Source organism: Amia ocellicauda, chromosome 7, assembly GCF_036373705.1.
Source record: "Amia ocellicauda isolate fAmiCal2 chromosome 7, fAmiCal2.hap1, whole genome shotgun sequence".
Lineage (NCBI taxonomy): Eukaryota > Metazoa > Chordata > Actinopteri > Amiiformes > Amiidae > Amia > Amia ocellicauda.
The window spans coordinates 18120103-18144823 of NC_089856.1; the positions used below are offsets into that span (position 1 = coordinate 18120103).

Sequence of the window (24721 nt, forward strand, 5' to 3'; positions counted from 1 at the left end):
TTTTTGGGAGGCATGTAAAATTTAAAAGGCACCTGCCCTGCTGGGCAACCAGAATTTAAAAATAATGTCAGACCCTGGACAGACTAACCTGGCTGGTGGCCTGTATGAACTCCTGGGCCTTTGCTCGACTGGCCAGGTTAGCCTCCTCCATCTTAAACAGCAGAGCAGTCACTAAGAGAGAAACATTGTTTTATACAAATATTCACAGCTCTGTCAAAATGTCTTGAAGCCTCGCACTCTCTCTCCCCCTTTCCCTCATAGGTATCAACACTCCAACTCTCTCCATACTCTCTCTCAGCTTCAGACAACCACCCACTTATGACCTCCACCACTAACAACCATTTTTTTAAGGTGAGATAGCCCCTAAAACTCTGCAACTTGCATTTATGACGGTGTATGATGCAGACCTGACTCGTCTTCCCAAAACAGGAAAAGCACATCAGACTCATAAGATTGTAGCTGCTGCTTGAACTGAGTGCATTTCTGCCAAATATATGTTCACTTTAGTTATTAGTTTGCATTATTTGAACTATTGTTTCTGTTCACCATGTCTGAGAAAAGGAAGAGATGCAGAGTCCCTTTCTCTCTAATGATCTTATATACATATATATATATATATATTATAATAATCTGGATTATTCTGATAAATCATAAAACATTTACATTATGAGTAATTCTAGCAGATGAGGTGTAAAATAATCAAAAGGAAAATGTTTTAATTCCAGCAACCTAGTACAAAATTTAAAAAGAAAGAGGTTGCCATAGTCTAAAGCTTTTACTCTACTGATCAATACGATTGCTACTGCACATAGTAGAGTGCAATAGCACAGGCACATCACACGCAAAATAATGATTCACGGACGTTATCAGCAGAGGAGCATTTATTGCAATGCTATATATTCGTGGAGTAAAAGTGTTCACCTGGAGAGGGCTGTCAAAATGCAGTGTAAGGTACAAGATCATGCAGGGAAAGTGTCCTGTGTGGACTGTCCCGAGCGGTCAGGTATGCAGGCTAAATATATAGTAGGGTAAATAATTTATTGAAATACACTGATTTTATTCACTGTAGCTTTATATGTTGAAAACAAAGTTTACACAGTGTTTAAAATGTTTACTTTAGTGTACAATTATGTTTTGATAAATGCAATGGTTATTTTTGAAATAAAATATAAAATATTGCTTTTGAGCATTATTCCAATATTTATATTTACACTCGTTTCATTATCTTATTATATGCTGTTTTTGCTTATTGTAGGCTATATAGTTATTTGTTTTGACTGCAGTGTGCACGTTTAGAAAAAAGTGATTTGTTCTTGCATTAAAATGTAAGTTTAATCTGTATTAATGTTTTGATGTAGGTGTATTAATAAAGGTTGCGGCCCGTGAATACATTTGGGAACACTCGAATGGCCCTTGATAGGAAAAAGGTTCCCCACCCCTGGTCTAAAGAGTTTTCTGCTTCTTCATTATAAATGTACTGAAGAAGGTCCCTGTAAATGCAGTTAGATCATCAGATTAACTGAAAAAGTGAATGAAGTTCAAAGAAAATCTGCACCAGTGCATTTTAAAGGCATAGGCTCAACATAGGAACTAAAACTATAGTACTGCAGAAATTTAATTTCAATGAGCCAGTTGCTCAGACAAACTACTCTGTAAAGAAGATGTTTTAGAAGATAATGCTGCTCTATTCTATATTATTACTGACACAGTACACTGCCTTCTAGCACTTTAACAGTAGCATGTTTGGCTTTTAGGTGATTGCTCATATTTGATGTTTCACCTTTCACCTTTATAGAGATTACATTTCACTGTTTGTGTCCAGTGAACCATGCAAAAGTGTTTTAAAATGGAAACAGCCATTCATTAATCCAACTGTGCACAAAACTCAAAATAGAAAAACAATTGTGTTAAATATTAACACGTTATTCATTCTAATATCATCCTTATATATCTCACACATACATACAAACACAGCTCTGGAAAAAATTGAGACCACTGGATTTTTTTTCTTAAATCAGCATCTCTACATGTATGGCAGCCATTCAATTCCATTCATATTTTTATTTGTAATTTGGGAGAAATGTTGTCAGTAGTTTACAGAATAAAACAAATGTTCATTTTAGAGCTGTGTGTATGTATATATTATACAAAAACACCATTCAAAAGTTTTAGAACACCTACATTTTTCCTGTTTTTATTGAAATTTACACAGTCTCGATGGACTTTGAAATTAAAGCATAGACCAAATAAACAATTGGAGATAAATAAAATGATTCCATGATTTATTTTTTTACTAAATTTAACCCCTTAACCTGACAAACCCTCAATCCCATGTGTAATTTTCACTGTTGTTTGCCAAACGTTTGGTATCCCATGAAAGCTGAGATTCTCAGCTTTCATGGGATACCAGTGTCAGCTGCGCCTAAACAGCAGAGCAGTCACTAAGAGAGAAACATTGTTTTATACAAATATTCACAGCTCTGTCAAAATGTCTTGAAGCCTCGCACTCTCTCTCCCCCTTTCCCTCATAGGTATCAACACTCCAACTTATTATTTTTATTTTTCAGTTTTTGGTAACCTAAGTGTTCTGAAACTTTTGACCGGTAGTGTATATATGTATATATATAAAAATAAAATGTTTAGTTTTAGTTCATACATACAGTAATGCTTTATTTAGTTTTCCTCCATTCCCGTAGTCAATTGTGGTGTTTTTAGGGTGTGAAATTGGTTTCCAGCAATGGAAGTATAATTTATAATGTTATATATCATTATGATGGCTCTCCAGGAACCAATTAGGTTTGTCTGTATTTACACGCTCCCCTGTCCCACTCTCTTGCTCATTCATTCTCACTCTCACTGTGAATGCTATACTCACAGGCCAGTACCCCTCCGGCAGTGCAGTCCACTCCTGTCTGCAGGCTCCAGGGCAGAGAGGGGGCGCCAGAAAGCTGGTTCTGCAGGGGGGGGGGGGGGGGGGTTTGGAGGTGGGGCCCTGGAGGAAGGAGCAGAGGAGGAGGAGGAGGAGGAGGAGGAGGAGGAGGAGGAGCAGCTGTGGGCTGAGATGGGATGATCGGGCCCAGAGGTGGGGGGGGCAGCAGTGGTGGAAATGATGGAAGAGGTGGAGGAAGGAGGGGGCAGGAGGAGGAGGACAGAGGGCGGCAGGGGAGGGGTAGAGGAGGAGGGGGTAGGAGCGGGGATTGGGCTGGAAGCAGCGGGCTCCAAGTTGGAGTCATCTTGGGGATCCAAGGAAGGAGAGGGGAGGAGGAGGAGGGGTGGGCTGGCTGGGGGGTGGGGGGGGCCTAAGGGCTGAGCATGGGAGACACCTGGGCACCGCCCCTCTCCTCCTAGATCCATCCCCACATAGAGATTTTCTGGTGTCTTGCAGCTGCTGTCTACTGTCTGGGAATCTGGGGTAGCTTCGGAGGAGTCTCTTTTGGAGGGGGCGACCGGGAGAGGCAGCTGTGGGGACCCTGGGGCTGGTAGGGGGGCAGTGGAGGAGGAAGAGGAAGTGGAGGAGGAGGAGGAGGAGGAGGGAGGAAGAGGTGGGCTAGGGGGCTTGCTATGGGCATCTGACAATCCCCAGGAAGTGGAAGCTCCCAAAATGACATCACCGCCCTCCTTACCCTCTTCCTCCCTCTCTCCTCCTCCTTCGCCATCTCCTTCTCCTGTGCCTCCTCCACTCCTCCTCCTCCTCTTCTTCTTCTTCTTTCGCTCCTTCTTGGCTCCCTGCTTGTGGCACCTCCCCCCTTTCCCCAGCAAAGCGAGGGAGGAGCAGGAGGAGGATGAAGGTGTGGGGGAGGAGGAGGAAGAGAAGGAGGAGGCCGAGGCAGTGGAGTTGAGCTTGGCTCTCTTGGTGGCCATCTTGGATTTAGTAAGAGATGGAGCTGGGGGAGGGAGAGAGGAAGGCAGAGGAAGAGAAGAAGCCAAAGAAGAAAGAGGAGGAGGAGGAGGAGGAGGAGGAGGGGTGGGGGGGGGAGGGGGAGCCTTGCTGGGCCTCACTTTCCTTTCTTTGTCCCTCACCTGCTCCCTCTCTCTCTCCCGCTCTTGCTCCTTGACCCCTAGTAGGCACACTGACCCCAGGGACTGTGGTGGCTCCATGGTGGGCTTGAGGAAGGGCGACCGGCTCTCTTTGTCTCTGCAGAAAACTACAGCGATAGAGCCATCCACACCAACCCCAACACCCATTCCCTGCTCCTTCTTCCGTTTGCTCCCTCCTCCTCCCCCTGTAGTACTACTCACACCATCCCTAATGAGAACAGACACCTTTGACTGCAGCTTGGCCTTGCGCACTTGAGTGGGGTTGGAAGATGAGGAAGAGGGGGGGCGTTTGATCTTGGTGCATCCCTTCTTCCTCTTCTCTGCGTCCCCATCCTTCTCCTCCTTTCCCACTTTCTTGCCAGGGCGCCCCGATGAAAGAGGAGGAGGAGGTGGGAGGATGGGGTGAGTGGCAGGAATGGACGGTGGCTGCTGCTTCTTTTTCTTCTTCTTCTTCTTGGAGGGCAGGGGGGCAATGGAGGAGAGAAAGGGGGGGGGTGGGGGAGGGGAGGGGGAGTGGCGGTGGTGGGAGTGGGAGCGAGAGCGAGACTTGGCCTTCTTGTGGTGGGCGTTTTTGGAGGACCCATGGTGGGCTGGAGATTGGCGGGCCAGGGCTAGGGTTAGTGGCAGGAGGGGGGTGGGGGGTGGGGAGTCCTCTAAGGAAGGGTAGTCAGAGTCCAGCGCCTCTCCATCCAAAGAGAGTGCATCCTCTTCCTCCTCATACCCCTCTTCTTCCTCTCCATAGTGGCACGAACGCAGGGGGGAGAACGACCTAGGCCTCACATTCTGCGCTTTTTCCGTTCTCTCCTCCACTCCCTCCTCCTCTTCTTCCTTCCGTCGTTTCCTCTTTCTCTTTCGACTTGACTTGTTTTCAGATTTGGAGGCAGATGGGGGTGATGACTGAGGCGGGGGGGGTCCTGGGGGGTGCGTGGTAGTGGTGGTCACGGTGATGGTGCGTTTGATGGCGAACAGGTCGGATCCGTTGAGGTCTTGGATGGAGGGGGGAACGACTGGACGGCCCTCTTGCCGCCTCCTCTCCCTTTCTTGCTCCCTCTCTCGCTCTTTTTGCCGCTCCCGTTCCTTCTCCCTATCTCTCTCCTGCTGTCTCTTATCTGGCTTCTCTTGTTGCCGTGGAGACCTGCCCGCCTCCTCTTCCTCCTCCTCCTCCTCTCCCATTGGCTCCTCCTTCCTCCTCCACTTCCTCCTCCTCTTCCTGTCTAACCTCTCCTCCTCTTCCTCCGTGTCTCTTAGTCGGTCTCGATCTCTCTCTCGGTCTCTCCTTTCTTCTTCTTCTCTTCTCTTCCTCCTCCTCCTCCTCCCCCCTCCATTGCTGGGTGAGGGGCTGGACCAGGGAGAGCGGCGGTCACCACGGCGACGGTGGCAACGGCGGGAGGAGGAAAGGTGAGGGGCAGCCAGAGAGGCATGAGAGAGGCAAGGCGGACGGAGGGAAGGGTAATCTCTTCGTCGGCCACTGCTATTACTTCTTTCCAGTCCTCCTCTCCCACCTCCTCTGTCCTCCCTCCGTCGTTCCCCACTCACCCGCTCCCCCTCCTCCTCTTGCCTTCTTCTCCTCCTCCACCTCCTCCGCTCGCTCTCCTCCCTCTCCCGGCTCCAGCTTCTGCTATCCTCCTTCTGCTCCTCTTCTCCCTTGCTCTCTCCTCCTTCCTGCTCTTCCTCCTCCTCCTCCTCCCGGCATCTCCTCTTCTTCCTCTTCTCTTCCCCCTCTTTGCTCTTCCCCTTGCTCCTGGAGGACTTCACCCTCTTCCTCTCCTTCTCTCGTTCCTTGCTGGGGGCCAGGGCCGTGAGAGAGAGTGAGGGCAGAGGAAGAGAGGGGGGAGAAGGAGGAGGAGTGGAGAGGGGGAGAGGGAGATGAGAGGTGGAGGAAGAGGAGGGGGGCGGGGGGTGTGGCAGGAGTGGTCGGTATCGATCTTTGCGTCGGTTGGCCAGTTTGCGACGCAGGTCTCCAGGCAAAACTGCCCCAGGTTCTACAGCCCCTGCACCCACCCAGCCCGGCCCCCTGCCACCCCTCGCCCCTGCCCCTCCTACCCCCTCTGTCCTAATCGAGACAAACCCACCCCCCTCCAATACTCTCAGGATGCATTCTGGTTTGGGAGCCAGGGGGTAGAAATTCCTCTCCACCCCTTCTCCCTCACCCTCTTCCTCCTCCTCTCTGTACTCCTCCCTCATCACCACCTCCCTCTCTCGCTGCAGGACTCTCCTCCATCTGCCCCCCTCCGCTACCCCTCTACCTATCTCCTCCCCTCCCGCCACTATCTCTCCTTCTTCTATCTCAGAGTCGGTGTCCCTGCCTCTCTCTCTGCCCCTTTCCCTCCCCCTCTCCCTGCCCCCCTTGCCATCCCGCTGCTCATTCTTCTCCCCTCTTCTGCAGGAGAGGGAAGGAGAGGGGGGCCGGGGGAGATGGGGAGGAGGAGTGGGAGGAGGAGCAGGGTGGAGGGAGGGAGAGGAGGAGGGAGAGGAGGAGGGGGTCCGTGGGGTACCCGTGGAGTCTGGGGGGTGTGTGCTTGTCATGGCTCCAGCTGTAGACCTTCGCGAAAGGCTCCCCTCCTCACCTCCCTCTCCTCTTCTCTCTTCCTCCTGCTCCCTGTCTCTCAGAGGAGGGGAGCCAGTGGGGTCAAAGGGGTCATATTTCTGGGCACCCCTATCTCTCTCCTTGCCCTCTCGATCTCTCCCTCTTTCCTCTCCTCCATCCTCATCCTCCTCCTGGTCCCCCCTTCCTCTCCCCTCCCCCTCCCCCTCAGTGGGGTGGAAGGGGTCGTAGATGTCAGTTTCCTTGACCTCTGACCCCTGGCCTTCAGTGCATGTGGTACAAAGGGGCTGGGCTTTCTGTGCTGTGGATGAATCTGCTGCAGAGGTGGAGGAAACACCATCAGTCGCCCCGGTGAGACCACTACCACCACAGTAACTGGTGGCGGAGGGGGGGAGGGCGGTGGCAGCAACAGAGGAGGGGGAAGAGGAGGAGGAGGAGGAAGAAGTAGAAGAAGAAGAGGACGAGGAGGAGGTGGTGGTAGAGGGGAGGGAAATGCTGGATTTGGGGGGAGCCCCCAGGCCGAGTTGCGACCCCAAGGGGTGTCCCCACCAGCCCCCGCCACCTCCTCCCTGGCTCCCTCTCTCTGCTAAGGGAAGAGGTGAGTGTGACCATGGTGACAAGGGCCAGCCATTATCGGGAAAATAAGAGGAGAGGGAGCTGAACACTGTTGCAGAGAGCAAGACAGAGAGAGAGAGAGGCATGGAAGATTGAGAGGGAGAGTCAGGGAAGAGAGGGATAAGGAGGGGAAAGATAGGAAGAGGGGAAGTGAGAAACAGGTAGAAGGAGGGGGTGATGTGGAGAGGGGCAGGGGGATGGGGGGAGAGAGAGGGTGAGAGAGAGTTTGTTATTAAACTATACTTTTACATTTCATCAATTTCTTTGAATCAGTACATCACTGTCAGGCTCTCAATCGACATACAAAAAGAGAAAGAAAGAGGGAGATGGGTAGGGAGGAAGAGTGTATGATAGAGAAAATGAGAATGAGAGGGTGGGAACGAGTGAGTGAGAGTTTTAACCAATAGCAGAGATGCTTATTGAGAGAATGAACCATTCAAAAAACCTTTTAAAACAAACAGAGGTTTTTAATTGGTTAAAAAAAAGTATTTTAGAGAAGACGGGAAAAGATAGTGGCACGCTGAAAATGCTCACTACATGAGAGCGCTTTTAAAGGAGTCAAATGGGGGATGTTTTGAACAATTTACTATTTCTGAGACCGGTAAAACTAAATTAAACTTTTTAGTATTGTAAACTTTTAATTTGGCACATTGATTAGTATTGTACACAGTTATGACAGCGATTTGGAAGAGGGGGAGGCAGAAGCTTATCACGGGAATGTAAATGCAAGGCAGTGACGCTGCAGATTAAACGTTTCTAGTTTATTTCCGCTGGTCAACCTAAATGTCAGAATCAGCTTTTCGACACAAATAACAGATAAATTGACACAAAAGTAGTAGTAATAGTCCGAGCTGTATTTCCACATGGCAACCCTGAGCAGCCGATTTCTCAGCAACAGAGAAAGATCACATCTGCCCCGAGCCGAACACACGCGTTTGCAATCAATGCAAAGTTAGCAATTTGCATTTATTATTATTAGTAGTAGTAGTTATTATTAAATATTACTGGTAGTAATAACGACAACAACAACAATAATCTGTACATTTTGAAGATATTATATTTATTCAACACACAGCACAAGCCGACCATCCGATTAGATTCATTTTTGTTGTTTTGCGGTGTAATTCTGACTAGTTTCTAGACGGGTGCGCTACTTGCAAAATGTATTAGATCTCTTGAACAAGTATTTGTAAACATCTGTGTTTTTATGTATTTTAAAAAGAACATTCTGGGGATTCATATGAATGATTTTTTAAGTGTTTTAAACCAGGTTAATTCTGAAAACTAGGTTGTTTTGAAAATAAAAATGGCTTCTGTATAAGTTTCTTTGCCAATGCACATTTCTGTATTCATTCCAAAAATAAACAAATTATAGAAGAATGAAAAACATCAGTGTCTTATGTTTCTTGTGATATATAGGTTTCATATTATGCTTATACGTATTTATGTAAAATTAAGTAATTTGCTGCGCTATGCTAAGGGCTGTGATTTTTTGAGAGCGCTCTAGGCTTGACGCATAGAGCACCTCCTATGGGCCTAGTACTCTGAACAGGGGATAAAATTAACTTTTTTGGCCACTAGCCACTGTATCTGGTAGAAGGAAAAAACTTACCAGCCACTTGGTATTTTTACCAGCCAAAGGCAAACATCACCAGAAATGCATGAGGGTGCATAAATGTGTGGTGAAAATGTTAAAACGTGGCATTTATTTAGGTAATTAAATCAATCACCATAACAAAAGCTAATTGCACACCTGTATAGACTAGACAGGTGTGTATGAGGGAAAAGGATCTGGATAGAAAAAACATGCTCCCACACAGTTTCTACTTCAAAACATTTCATTCTATTGAATTATAGCACTTGCTAGTAGAGTTTGTGCGGGAGCATCTTTTTCAAATGAATCAATCACATATGCAATAATATGGCAGCTAATGGGGATCTGTATAAACACACTAACACATGAGAAGGGGTGTTATATAGTGACACATTATTGCTCTTCATACTCCTCTTCAGTGCTACTCCCTTCTCTGGGTTTCTGCACATCATTAAAAGGATTTAATTGGATTGGCTAGATATTCATAGAGTCACGGTCTGTGGTTGGGTAAAAAATATATAATCAATAGGAATTATGACAGAGTAACGTCCTTTCCATTGGTCAATACAATGCATTCCAGCAAAGACGCAATGTAAACAAAACCGCACGTTTCTCTTCAGCAGAATCTCCGGTACGCAGCAAGAAATGCATGTCTCTATCGCAGATCGTTTCGCCATAAATTAATAAGTTGTAAATCGATGCAATTGATGAATACTTATCTAACACAACAACTTTGTTAAATAAATATCTATGTAAAAATATATTATTAGAAGACGTATGGAAATGGCATAATAACAGCAGACCTGTCAACTCTCACGCATCTCGTGTCAGACTCTTGTATTATTGTCCCAATATTATCACGACTTTTTATTGTCACAATTTCAAATTAACTATAAAGGTTGTGACTATTTGTTTTATAAAGGAATATTTTGCAATTACAGCTGTAATTGACCGACCAATATGTTTTTATTTTTCATTTTTTATACATTTTCATTCAATTGCCAGTTTAGCAACATGAGCTGCAATGAAAATGCCTTAACATTAGCATCCTTGTGGCAATGTTTTCTGGTCACAACAGTGAAATACACAATGTATAAGACCTATCTAGCTAGCTAATTGATACAATCTACTTGACTAAACGATAGACTTTCCTCTTTAAACCACACTCAAGACTGGCGGTCTGCGTTCAGAAACATAACTGTGTGTTCGAGTTCCAGCAAATACAAAATAAAGAGCAATAGCTGGCTGTGTATGTATTAATGTGTTTGTTGCGGTACTCTTTCCTTTTCTTTCATATTATAATTCTGAAACAATTTGATCCAGGTCCAAGTCAGTAATAATGACTATGAAAAGTAATTAAAAGTCATTATTTTTCCACATCCTTAACCACCTTACTTCTGCTTCATTGCTCTCCATGAAAAATGTCCTCCTGGAGACTGTCCAGATGCCATATATTTTCAAAAAACATGATATTGTGGTTTGCCAAATCAAATAACATTCCAACACTAAAACTTAGTATTTTGAAACATACCGACAAATTATCAGAAACTAAAAGTTGAGTTCCTGTACACTTGTTGGCCACCCGCCAAAGTGGCTGATAAAATTGACAGATTTACCCGCTACTGGCTAAATCTACCCGCATTTGGCGGGTGTTAATTTTATTCCATGACTCTGAGGGTAAAAGTTTTCTGCAATGTACTTACTGGGTTTAGTTGGAGCTTTCCTGTGGAAAGGAGGGATGATGGATGGGAAGAAAGAGAGGGAAGCACCCTCCTCTGCACTGACTTCAGCTGTGAGCTCCAGATAGTAATCAACACTAAGAGAGACAGAGGGAGGTAGAGAGATGGAAGAAAAGGGGGAAGGGGAATAGTGTTGTAGATCATTAGACTGAGAAGTGTGAATGAGAGGGTATAAACTATAGTGCTGAATATAAATAGGTTTCTTCTCTCCCTTCCCCATCTCCCTCTAACATCTACTTTTCCCCCATCCCACCCCAACTCTATCCCAAGCCAACTACCCCTTTCCCAATTCCCTCTTCATCCCCTTCTACTTCTAACCATCTTCATCTATCTCCTCCACTCCCATTTCCCCCACTATCTCGATCACCATTCCCTCTTCCCCTCTCCCTCTCTCTGTCACTCACCTGTTAGTGTGTGCATGGTGGGAGAGGGAGGGGAAGTAGAGAGACACCAGGGAGAGAAGAGACACAGAATCATCAGGGGACACTGCACTCTGAAAGAAAGAGGACGGTAGAGAGAGGATACAGAATATAGTACACCCTGACTGGACACTACAGTACATTAAAGCCCAAATTCCTGGTGTGTGTGTGTATATACACTGATCAGCCATAACATTATGACCACCTGCCTAATATTGTGTAGGTCCCCCTTTTGCCGCCAATACAGCCCTGACCCATCGAGGCATGGACTCCACTAGACCTCTGAAGGTGTGCGGTGGTATCTGGCACCAAGACGTTAGCAGCAGATCCTTTAAGTCCTGTAAGTTGCGAGGTGGGGCTTCCATGGATTGGACTTGTTTGTCCAGCACATCCCACAGATGTTCGATTGGATTGAGATCTGGGGAATTTGGAGGCCAAGTCAACACCTTGAACTCGTTGTGTTCCTCAAACCATTCCTGAACCATTTTTGCTTTGTGTCAGGGCGCATTATCCTGCTGAAAGAGGCCAATGCCAATAGGGAATACTATTTCCATGAAAGGGTGTACATGGTCTGAAACAACGCTTAGGTAGGTGGTACGTGTCAAAGTGACATCCGCATGATAGGCAGGACCCAAGGTTTCCCAGCAGAACATTGCCCAAAGCATCATACTGCCTCAGCCGGCTTGCATTCCTCCCATAGTGCATCCCGGTGCCATGTGACGCACACGCACCCGGCCATCCACGTGATGTAAAAGAAAACGTGATTCATCAGACCAGGCCACCTTCTTCCATTGCTCCATGGTCCAGTTCTGATGCTCACGTGCCCATTGTAGGCGCTTTTGGCATTGGACAGGGGTCAGCATGGGCACCCTGACTGGTCTGCGGCTACGCAGCCCCATACAGAACAAACTGCAATGCACTGTGTGTTCTGACACCTTTCTATCAGAACCAGCATTAACTTTTTCGGCAAATTCAGCTACAGTAGCTCGTCTGTTGGATCGGACCACACGGCCCAGCCTTCGCTCCCCAAGTGCATCAATGAGCCTTGACCGCCCATGACCCTTCCATGAACCACTTTTGATAGGTACTGACCACTGCAGACCAGGAGCACCGCACAAGAGCTGCAGTTTTGGAGATGCTCTGACCCAGTCGTCTAGGCATCACAATTTGGCCCTTGTCAAAGTCTCTCACATCCTTATGCTTGCCCATTTTTCCTGCTTCTAACACATCAACTTTGAGAACAAAATGTTCTCTATGTGGGATATAGACTTTAACACTGACTGACTGACTGGACAGTACAGTACTTTAAAATTGACTGACTGGACACTACAGCACATTAACACTGACTGACTGGTGGACACTACACTACTGGTGGTCAGGGGATAAAATTAACTTTTTTGGCAACTAGCCACCAGTGCTTCCTGCCAGTTTCAGAATGAAGACGAATATTTTTTTACTCTCATAATAAACATAAAAGATTGCTATGTGCTTTGCACCTTCACTTCAACAATAAGCAGCTCTCACTCACAGCCAGTCAGCCTCTCCTCTTCCCCTTCAGCAGCAAATGTGTTGCAACGCAAATGCCTGAATATTAGCATCCTTATGGCATGTTTTCCAGTCATAACAGCAAAATACAAAATGTATTAGATCTGTCTAGCTAATTTATACAATCTAGTTAACAAATGTACTTTTCCACATTTCCAAACCACACTCAAGATACAGACTGCCGGTCTACGATTGGAAACATACCTGTGTGTTCGAGTTCCAGTGAATACAAACTAAGTACCGAAAGCTGGCTGTGTATGTAGCTTAATAATATTAGTTTGTTTGTTGCTCCTCTTTCCTTTTATGTTATTGCTAGCATTACAGAAGTGTGTATGTCTTTTATGTGGGTTAACGTACCAGCTGTAGATTTGTGGTTGTTAAATTGCACTGCACATATTATACAATTAACAATGTTTTAATTTACTTTGTCAAAGTATTTCCAAGTATTTCTCTACGAGGAGGCCATTGCTCATGTTCTTGTAACGCAGCTGTCCCCAGATATGCGCAGATCTTCAGAATTCTACCGATCCCATTGGTGGAGCCATGCAGATCTTAAATCGGAAATCCACGCTACGTTCTGGTTTAGCCAATCACAGATAAGAAATAACAAATCCCACCGTCACTTCAAACTTCATTACAGCTAATGAAGTGTCCAAATGCAGGATTCAAACTTTACCACTGATATGTGTGCCCCCTCCTGTATATTTGTGTTTTCTTCTCATGAATTGACTGCAGTAGAATGAAAACACTTTAAATACACCAGTACAACACATGTGACAGCTTTTACTTAATTTCACTGATGGCTCAAGTGTAGGTTCAAGAGTCTTACAAGTTGATATAAATTCATTGGTTTATTTACAACATTTTCTCATGGGGGACCAAGCCCCCGGACCCCCCTAGAGAATGTGGGGTCCCCCAACCAGTTTCCAAAACTCCTGTGGGGAAACACTGAGCCTACTGTGTCTGGTAGAAGAAAAAAAAAAAAAAAAAAACTTACCAGCCACATTGTATTTTTCCCATCCAAAGATCACAAAAAAAGCATGAGGGTGCGTAAATGTCGTTAACATCTTAAAAGATTAAATTTATTCAGGAGATTAATCAATCACAATAACAAAAGCTAAATCGCACACCTGTATAGATCTGGATAGAAAAAAAAACACACTGTTTCTCCTTGCAAGTATTATAAGGTATTTTACCAAAACATTACATTCTATTGAATTATAACACTTGCAAGTAGAGACAGAAGGGGAAGCATCCTTTTCAAATGAATCAATCACATATGCAATAAAATGGCAGCTAATGGGGATCTGTATATACACACTAAACACATGAGAAGGGGTGTGACACATATGGTAACATTGTCCCTGTTCATACTCCTCTCCCTCTACCTCACTGCTACTTCCTTCTGCTTAATTGTTCTCCATAAAATTTGTCCTCCTGGACCAAAGGCTGTCCAGATGCCATATTTTTTTCAAAAAACATGATTTCCAAATCAACTAAGATACCAACACTACAACGTCAACAAATGTATTTGTAGTTTGAAACATAACAATCAATACAGTATGAGAAACTAAAACAAGTTGAGTTCCCGTATACTTGCTGGCTAACCATTAAAGTGGCTGGTAAGATTGAAAGATTTACCCGCCACTGGCTAAATCTACCCACATTTGGCGAGTTTTAAATTTTATTCCCCAACCACAGTACATTGACACTGACTAGCTGGCTACAGCACTAGAGAACATTAACATTCTCCTTTTTTACCTCCCTCTCTCTCACCAAGTTGGGGTACGCACTACTCCGCTCCTCTGTTGCTCTGTGCCAGCTCTCCTCCCAACGGCAGCGCCGAGACCAGTTCTGCATCTCTTCATCTTCCTCTTCCCCCTCCCTCTTTTCTCCGTCACAAACTGTCTGTAGCCAAGACAACAGGCCCAACCCCAAATATGAATCAATATGTTGATGAAGGCGATAATCATCATGGCAACAGACCAACAGATCTACACAGATAAGTAGTCACTCACTCGGATACACATTCATAGACACTCGTACACAGACTGAAAACAGAGATGCACAGAGAGGCAACAAGAAGCACTCAATCACAGACAGACAGACGGACTGACCTGTGTTGGGGGGGGGGGGGCTGCGTCGGTTGGTTGGGCATCTTCGGGGGTGTCAGGGCTTGGAGAGTGGATCCCCCCCTCTCTCATCTGTAAAGAGGCAGAGTCACACAGTCAATACTTTAGTGCAGGGATGGCTAACCCTGGTCCAGAAGAACCACAGGGCCTACAGGGTTTTGTTCTATCCAGATTGTTAACGGACTTGTTGAACCAATTGTGGTTCTTAATTAGGCAAAATGTCCCTGTGTTCAAGGTATCCAATGATTGGTGATATAGAGAGACCTGGAAAACTTGAAGGATTGTGGCTCTCCAGGAACGGCTCTACTGCATCACTTACTGAACAGCACAGTATCAACACTATCAATACTGTACAAACCTTTGATACTGCATAAACACTATAAATACTGTATAAACCATACATATACTGCAGACAGTCAATACTATATAAACACTATCAATCGGAGGACCGATAATATTGTCCGCTTTTGGCCTTTTACAGAAATATCTGTATCGGCACATATTCCACCGATAATGCACCGATATATTTTCTCAAACTACTGGCTAAATATCGTTTTCAAATTATCATACAATTCTTCATCAGATATCAGACAAATACATACATGATTTTTGGTTTTACAGTCATTATTGTAATTATTTAACATTATCTCTCAAAATAGTTATGGGTGCTTTAGTTTTCGGTGGAAGCTTGCGCCGCCACACTGATTCTCATGCGCAGCTGCGCCGTCACACTTCTGAGCGCAGTGGATCAGTGTTGCCAGGTCCTCTCCATAATTTCCTCTGAATCTGGTCCTAAAAATCCACCAAATCACATATCTCCCCACCAGATTTCTCCCTGGACACTTAAAAAATCCACCGACTTTGGGGGAAAATTCCCCCATCTGGCAACAATGCCGTGTAGAAATTATTTTTGAAACCTGTGCTGCATTTGAGTGTCCATGTTGTTGATTGTTTATTTTCATCATGACTGAAGATTACCGTATACTATGGCATAGAGGCACATTTTTACTGAAAAGTTAATTAAATCACTTTTCAAAATTCACAATAGCAATTCAAATAAAGAAAAACAGTAAATGTTCACTGAAGATGTTGACTGAATATCAGCAAACAAAAACTGTCTCCAAATAACAAGCAAGCTCAGATCACAGTGAAACATCTAAAAAAAATTAGTGAAAAGACACATCTCAGACAATGCTGCATTAAACTGAAACTATACAGGATATTTATACAACTATTTCAAATCCTACATCGTGTTTTGGCTGTGATTCGAACTGCAATATGTTTAACATGCATATTATATAAGTTACATTTTCGAGGGCAATTTTAAATACATTTTTTAAAAACATCATTAACATTTTGCTAAGTTGGTCTCGAAACACAATTGCTGAGTGAAAAACGGACATGGCAGATGACCTTAAATCTGCAGATGAGGGAAAAAAGCCAAGGAGTTTTTTGTAATTTTCTGTCACAGCTCAGCTTGCAATATTTGTCAGAAGAATAATACAACTGTTTTGCTGTATTTGAAGAGCTTTTAAGTTTATCAACCATGGATGGATGACATCACCAGTAAAGTATATCTTTTTTTTTTTTTTTTTTTTTTTTTTTTAAGAACTGAAGCATTGCAAAGTGCAGGATTACCATAGGTTAAACCAACAGGCATTGCAACGGACGATGTGCCATCCATGAAAGGTAAAGTCAAGTAAAATGTAAATTATTGCAAATGCACCAATTTTCTTGCATTGCATTTTGCATCAGCAGTCATTGTGTAGAATAGTGGTCAGGTGTGTGAATTTTATCTACAGCTGGGGTCTGCCAAAGTTTTGGGCATTACTGGATGAGCTGGAATCGCAGTATGATGATATGCAGTTCTGAAACAGTTCTTTGATTTCTGCTAAATAATACAGGACTTCTTGACAATAAGGGAAACATGTACGTGAACCCAGAAACGCACAATAGCTACTTGATCTTGCTTTTCTTTTAGACCTCACTGAACTATTGAATATCTTCTTAAACACAAAACTCAGAGGATCAAAGCATTATTATTAAGAGTATAATTTGAACTTGGTATTTTACAGTGCATATGTAGGCTACACATGGATATTAACCTCTAGACTATTTTGTTGATTGAAATAGCAAATTAGGTAAAACTATATTTGCCTTTTTTTCATAATACTTCCCACAACAAAATTGGAATCACCTTAAATGGCCCTCCAACCAAATAGCTTTGACACCGCTGGTATAGGCTATACAATATCAAAACTCTATAAACAGTAGCCTATATACTTTAAAATGTACTGACACTATCAATACTGAGCAACGCTGTATTAATATTGTATTGATAGTTAAAACAATATTAATACAGCGTTGCTCAGTATTGATAGTGTCAGTACATTTTAAAGTATATAGGCTACTGTTTATAGTGGACACAGTTCAGAGAAAATTGTGGACAGTGTAGCGATACCTGTACAGATATATCAGTATACCTTCTGTTTACATTTTCAGTGTATGTACAGTGTACTAGACAGTATATTGTAATGTACCGGGAGGGTGTGTAACACTAACAGTATCGTTTGCTTGTGTGTAAGCAATGTTTTATTATTAGCAATATCGAATATCATCATCATAATTATAATTAGCATCGAACTTAGCTAAATCATGCTAATGTTCAGACTGCTGTAAAAAAAAAAACGTTTGAAACTTAAAACCTCACTAATAATAACAATAAATAATAATAATACATTTGATATTCATTGTTTGGGAGTATGAAATACTATATATTGGGGCTACATGGCATTCATTAAAAAAAAAAAAAATTACCGCATTTTTCGTAATAACTTACGTTTCTTTATGTTGGTAGCGGAGTCACGCGCTCCAAAAAGCAAACCGACAAAGACGAGCCGGTCTCGGGAGCCTCGTTAATCTCGGGTATTTTGTTGTGTTTATTTTAAAAACACCATTTAAAACTCACAACACAGATTTAGTGCACAAAAGCGACCGGCCCAGCCCGACCGCTGCCTCCATTTTAGTACTCAGACACGGAGTGCCGCATAGCCCTGTGGGAACTGTAGTGTTTTCCCGCTCGAGCCATCCTCGCTGTCAAAGGCCTCGTTGTGCGGTCAGAAACTATATTTCCCATCGTGCATCGGAAAGGCTGTCGACGCACTAGGATCACGAAACCAGCCGGCATTTTCCGCTGCTGTGGGATGTCTGGGAGTTGTACTTTGTTTGTTTGTTTGTATGTAAGTATGCAGGGAAGCTGCCTACCGAAGTGGGTTCCGGGGGGAGGTTGGGGAGCTGCCGAAGGTCCGGGAGGCAGGTGCTCGGGAAAAAGGGCACTTTGGAAGTCTTACGGAAAAAGGGTTGAGCCTTACCTGTGCATGTGCCTGCCTGGAGTACAGGCAGTGACAGTCACTGGAGCCCCTGTACTGTGTAATGTGTGATACTTAATTTATCCACAAGGGGCAGATACCCCTGTTTCAATTGTAAGTATTAAATACTGAATAGTACAGGTCCACTCTCATTTATCTGGGACTCATTATTCCGCCAAAATTCACCAAGAATGAATTAATTCCGATTTATGATTCCGATTCTGATCTCTCCATCTCGATCCCCTTGGAATCCACCACACTCTCTACTTCTTCTTCCGCTATAAATCTAAGAGGTTGCCTCGATCCTGCGCTCTCCTACACCCAGCACATCACCACGCTGACACGCACCTGTAGATTCTTCCTGAGCAACATACGCCGAATCCGTCCCTTCCTCACCAACTACTCGACTCAGCTGCTTGTCCAGTCACTGGTCCTCTCCCGCCTGGACTACTGCAACTCCCTCCTGGCCGGCCTGCCTGCAAGAACCTGCAAGTGCCTGCAAAGCTCGTCTGGTATTCTCTCTACCCTGATTTGCATATGCTACTCCACTGCTCCGCTCCCTCCACTGGCTCCCATTACCAGCACGCATTCAGTTCAAGACATTGACCCTCACCAACCGTTGTCTCAACCACACTGCACCAAGCTACCGTCAGTCCCTCGTCTCCCCATACATCCCCTCCAGACCAGCGCGGTCTTCCGGTGGCAGAAGACTACCTCTGCCTCCTCGTCACTCTCCTTCCTCCAGAGCCCGCTCCTTCTCATCCCTGGCCCCTAATTGGTGGAACGACCTTCCCACCGAAGTCAAAACAGCAGAGTCTTTGACCTCCTTCCGGTGCTTACTCAAGACGCATCTTTTCAGACAGTACTTGTAATATTAGTCCTTTTAATCCCCGTTAGATAGCACTTCACAGCATTTCATCATGCTTCTTGTGTTATTGATTGATTTCCTCCTTGCTCTCTTTCCCGTAGCCCTTGACTGTGACCCTACATCTTGACAGCACTTACCTTTTTCTTTCCAGGATGTATGACGTCACTTACTGTACTTACCTGTGTAAATTGGAAGTTGTAAAATGTTTTATATTTTGAATTGCTCTGTTTAATGTAAATTTGAATTTGTAATGTTTGCCTTGTACTTAACTGTATTCTTGCACTTTGTATTGCACTTATGTTGTAAATCGCCCTGGATAAGGGCATCTGCCAAGAAATAATAATAATAATAATAATAATATAAAATGACTCATTATTCGGCCAATTTGCAATCCCTGCTGGAAATTCCAGCATTGACCAGCTTAAGCTGGTCTTGCTGGTGACCAGCTAGGGTTGTGTTTTGGAACAACTTAGCTGGTTTACTGCTGGTCTGACCGCCTTGTGACCAGAAACACACATACATATACCCATACAGGGTGAAAATACAATACTGAAACATTTTTATGTATATACAGATCTGGAAAAATTTAACATTGATTTCTGAACTTGGAGTGGTCTCTTAATTTTTTCCAGATCTGTATATATATATATATATATAATGGGCAATTCCACGATAAAGTGACCCTGGCCATGAAAAAAGTTTTTACTAAAAGGTGTATATTTATGCATTCTGTATTATTTTGGTTCACTTTATGCCTTTTCTTTACTTTACAGCCATTTAAAGTTACTGTTGAAAAATAAAAAAGCAACATTTACAGAAGTCTAATTTTCATTCATTTTTAGGTTTCATTTATAGGATACATGTTTTATTTATACATTTGTAAATATGCCCAATTGGAACTCAATGGGTATGTAATACCAAGTTAATAATATTACATTTGACAGAAAAAAGGAAACTATTTTACAGCCATTCAAAATAATGGTGTTTATAAATAAAACCAATGTCACATCCATAACGTTTTCTTGGTAAAGTTTGTATAAAAGTTGTATGCTACACTACATTTTTTTCTATGCAAAGCTATCTTTTTTTTAAAACTTATGTTATGGGATAAAAACTTTTACCCATTATTAATAACAATTGCCCAAATTAGCGTTATGGATGTGACAATAATGTCCCTATTGATTTAATGATGTTATTGCAAATAATACGTCTTACGATGTAAAAGCAAAATACAAATTGCATCACTTATGGTAGCACATTGTCATGCCATAATTCATATTAACATCACAGCACCAGACTACTGGCAGTCATTGTAATAGGGCTAGTTTTTATATATTTAATCTGCTTAATTTAAAATTGTTTCAAGACTCCTTAGCTCCTTTATCTCCCTATAACTTTAATAACTTAATGAAAAATGAGTGGCAAGGAGTTAAAAAATGCGTGTACATTTAGGCCAGTCAGGGTGCCCATGCTGACCCCTGTCCACTGCCGAAAGCACCTACAATGGGTACATGTGCATCAGAACTGGACCACGGAGCAATGGAGGAAGGTGGCCTGGTCTGATGAATCACGAGTTCAAGGTGTTGACTTGGCCTACAAATTCCCCAGATCTCAATCCAATCGAGCATCTGTGGGATGTGCTGGACAAACAAGTCCAATCCATGGAAGCCCCACCTCGCAACTTACAGGACTAACAAGATCTGCTGCTAACGTCTTGGTGCCAGATACCACAGCACACCTTCAGAGGTCTAGTGGAGTCCATACCTTGACAGGTCAGGGCTGTTTTGGTGGCAAAATGGGGACCTACACAATATTAGGCAGGTGGTCATAATGTTATGGCTGATCTGTGTATATATAAATTATTATTATTGTTGCTGTTTTTGGTATTTGTTTATTTTCTTTGAATATTACATGTAGAATATTGTCAAGACAGTGTTTATCTTAATTCTCCAACACAGCACCTATGTTAAAATTAAAACAAAATGTGCTAAAATCTGTTATATTGCATGGTTGACATTGACAAATTGAAAGACGATGTATAAATGAACAGTTGTCTTTAGTCTGGTTGTCTTGATTCATGAGTCTGACATGAGAAAAAATAAATGGGTAGCAAATTAGTACAACTGAGAAATTAAAGTATGACAGCATACCTGATCATTTTGGACAATATAGAGGGGAGGTATTGCTATTTCAGTTTCAGGGGGTGCTGCTGTGGGAATGACGGTGCTAAAATTCTGTGCTGTCCCTGGCTGGGCAGTGCTCATTATGTGGTGAACATACATACAAAAATGTAATTCATATATTTATAGGTAATATATATTGTCCCACATTCTATAAATATAATACATTATGTATAATATCTCACCAACTTATTGCAAACTACAACTTTTGTATAAGTATATGTTGCTTACAACATCAACAGTAATATTTTTAAATTAACTTTAATTTGTTCAAAACTTTGAACGATGTTAAATATTGTAGTCTATCTAAAACATGATATAAAATGATTTAGATGAATGAGACATGTTTAGGTGTATAATTATTCTATGACTGACAATATTTGTTTTTAAGCCAGGCTCTTTATTGTTGTAAGGAGAAGTTAATTTTTCTTTCCTTTTCCAGGAATGTGTTTCTTATTTCCAGCCTCTCCATTCCCTCTGCAGTTTCCTTGTTCTTCTTCATATTTCTTTTCAGCCTAAATTGCAAATCATTGTAGATATTTTTGGGAAATATCTCGCCATCACTAGAGTCACCATCTGTAATTTCCGATTGCCTCGGTGCTCTCTCTCTAGGTAATTTTTGGAACTGCGGTCTGCTTTTACTTGAATATAGTGGTGCTTTCCGTTTTAAAGCTTTTCTTTCTTTTAGCAGCTGAATCAAATTATTCTCCTTTCCCTTCGCTGTACAACTCTTCTGTCTTAAATAAAAAAAATACAAAAAATAGAAGTAAACGAACAAAAACAAACTCTTATATCACATAAATACAAACAGAAAACAGACCACGGGGTATAATCATGCTACAAAGAAATGTAGTGATAATGACTGGCAAGATTACCGTTACTATTGTTACTCTTTTATAATTAAATTTTGACAGCATTCAATACAGCCACCTGAAATATCTGGCGGATGTCGAGGCATGGTATATATTCTAATTATATAATTTTATTGATATATATATACACTCGCCTAAAGGATTATTAGGAACACCTGTTCAATTTCTCATTAATGCAATTATCTAACCAACCAATCACATGCCAGTTGCTTCAATGCATTTAGGGGTGTGGTCCTGGTCAAGACAATCTCCTGAACTCCAAACTGAATGTCTGAATGGGAAAGAAAGGTGATTTAAGCAATTTTGAGCGTGGCATGGTTGTTGGTGCCAGACGGGCCGGTCTGAGTATTTCACAATCTGCTAAGTTACTGGGATTTTCACGCACAACCATTTCTAGGGTTTACAAAGAATGGTGTGAAAAGGGAAAAACATCCAGTATGCGGCAGTCCTGTGGGCGAAAATGCCTTGTTGATGCTAGAGGTCAGAGGAGAATGGGCCGACTGATTCAAGCTGATAGAAGAGCAACTTTGACTGAAATAACCACTCGTTACAACCGAGGTATTCAGCAAAGCATTTGTGAAGCCACAACACGTACAACCTTGAGGCGGATGGGCTACAACAGCAGAAGACCCCACCGGGTACCACTCATCTCCACTACAAATAGGAAAAAGAGGCTACAATTTGCACAAGCTCACCAAAATTGGACAGTTGAAGACTGGAAAAATGTTGCCTGGTCTGATGAGTCTCGATTTCTGTTGAGACATTCAGATGGTAGAGTCAGAATTTGGCGTAAACAGATTGAGAACATGTATCCATCATGCCTTGTTACCACTGTGCAGGCTGGTGGTGGTGGTGTAATGGTGTGGGGGATGTTTTCTTGGCACACTTTAGGCCCCTTAGTGCCAATTGGGCATCGTTTAAATGCCACGGCCTACCTGAGCATTGTTTCTGACCATGTCCATCCCTTTATGACCACCATGTACCCATCCTCTGATGGCTACTTCCAGCAGGATAATGCACCATGTCACAAAGGTCGAATCATTTCAAATTGGTTTCTTGAACATGACAATGAGTTCACTGTACTAAACTGGCCCCCACAGTCACTAGATCTCAACCCAATAGAGCATCTTTGGGATGTGGTGGAACGGGAGCTTCGTGCCCTGGATGTGCATCCCACAAATCACCATCAACTGCAAGATGCTATCCTATCAATATGGGCCAACATTTCTAAATAATGCTTTCAGCACCTTGTTGAATCAATGCCACGTAGATTTAAGGCAGTTCTGAAGGCGAAAGGGGGTCAAACACAGTATTAGTATGGTGTTCCTAATAATCCTTTAGGTGAGTGTATGTGTGTGTATTGTAGCGATCTGGGGTGGGGGGGTGTATGTTCACGTGTGTGTGTGTTTGGGGTCTGTCTGTGTGTTGGGTGGTGGGGCAGTTTATGGAGTGAGTGCGTGCTTGGATGTGCACGTGTGTGGTGCGTGTTAGTTAGTGTAGCGGGGTAGTTCCGGGGTTAAGTGTTAGTCCAACGCGGGAACACAGGAGGCGCCGTGATTGGAGGAGCCAGTCATGGGGCTAGAGTGCATAAATAGGGGTGGCTGGTTCCCGCGCAGAGAGGTGGGGGAGAGTTGGAGTTGGAGTTAGAAGTGGGGAGTAGTTCAGTGTGTGGAGAGTGTCAGAGTGCGAGTGTGAGGGAGGATAGCATATTAAAGAGGGTCGCTCCAGCCCAGGGGCATTGCTAGGATTTGAGGACATCCGGGGCTTAGCCCTGATGTCTCTGGGGGGGCATCCACTTATTTAGGGGGGGGCCCATTTTGTAAAATGAATTAAATCATATTCTTTACCATTTTACTTCCTTATAATGGTATTAAACAATGGAAACAATCAATCATATGACATATGATTACAATACAATATTATATACAGTTCCTTCCAATTTTATTATTATTATTGTTATTATTGCCGCATTAGCTACAATGTAGCGTCTGAGTCAAGTTGAGTACTTGAAACAAATAGAGTGAGCAGGCTCTCTACAATGCGCAATACACAGGTTCACATATACACCAAGTTATCGTACATAAAGGAATGTACATATAATGCTTACTTTCATCTGATTATTCAAAATTGAACATAAAAAAAGATCTTACTGTCATAAACAAACCGATTCCCTTATACGCAACTGTTTCATTGGGCAAATTATACTGAATGGAAAGACAACAGGCTATTATTGGTACCTTCAAAAAGTGACAGGACTGCAGGTCACGTACATTATTATTCAATGCAATTATTAATATGGGCAAAGTAGTATTTTATAAAAAATATCCCATTATTCACAGTAGAATGCTTTAAAAATGAACTTACAGAACCAGCCTTCTTGAAAGTCAGTACAGCTGCAACCGATGGTTTAATCTAGAATTGAATTTCTTCATCACTGTTTCTTGCCATTCGTCCCAAAACTTGCAGGTTAAGTCTGTTTCAAATGCAAGGTTAATGAGCTGCACTTTCCGGCCATGAAGCATGCTTCGTCTATGGACAGTCGGTGCATTAATTATTATTAGTCTACATTTGCATTTTCTAGCTATCTAAAAGCGTTATGCCTATAACAAAAAATAAAAGCAGGGAACATATTCAGGTGTAGTACTGAGGGTATTATTATTATTGTCTATATAAGCTCGGATGTCCTCAAATCCTAGCAACACCCCTGGCGTCGACACGCAAGAACTTGACGCTGAATTTGGCGGCTATCATTTTCCTGCTCCATTCACACAGACCTTAAGAACATAAGAAAGTTTACAAACGAGAG

At 43.1% G+C, this 24721-nt stretch overlaps 1 protein-coding gene across 1 annotated transcript in view; it reads right to left on the reverse strand.

Moving 5' to 3' along the window:
• Nucleotides 1-18815, reverse strand: part of scaf1 (SR-related CTD-associated factor 1) — a 28782-nt gene extending 9967 nt beyond the window's left edge. The window contains 8 exon segments of the mRNA XM_066708791.1: nt 89-171; nt 2876-2939; nt 2941-7247; nt 10496-10608; nt 10936-11024; nt 14257-14403; nt 14613-14699; nt 18344-18815. Coding sequence (XP_066564888.1) covers nt 89-171; nt 2876-2939; nt 2941-7247; nt 10496-10608; nt 10936-11024; nt 14257-14403; nt 14613-14699; nt 18344-18367 — 4914 coding nt within the window. The 5' untranslated portion in view covers nt 18368-18815.
• Between the last annotated feature and the right edge of the window lie 5906 nt (nt 18816-24721).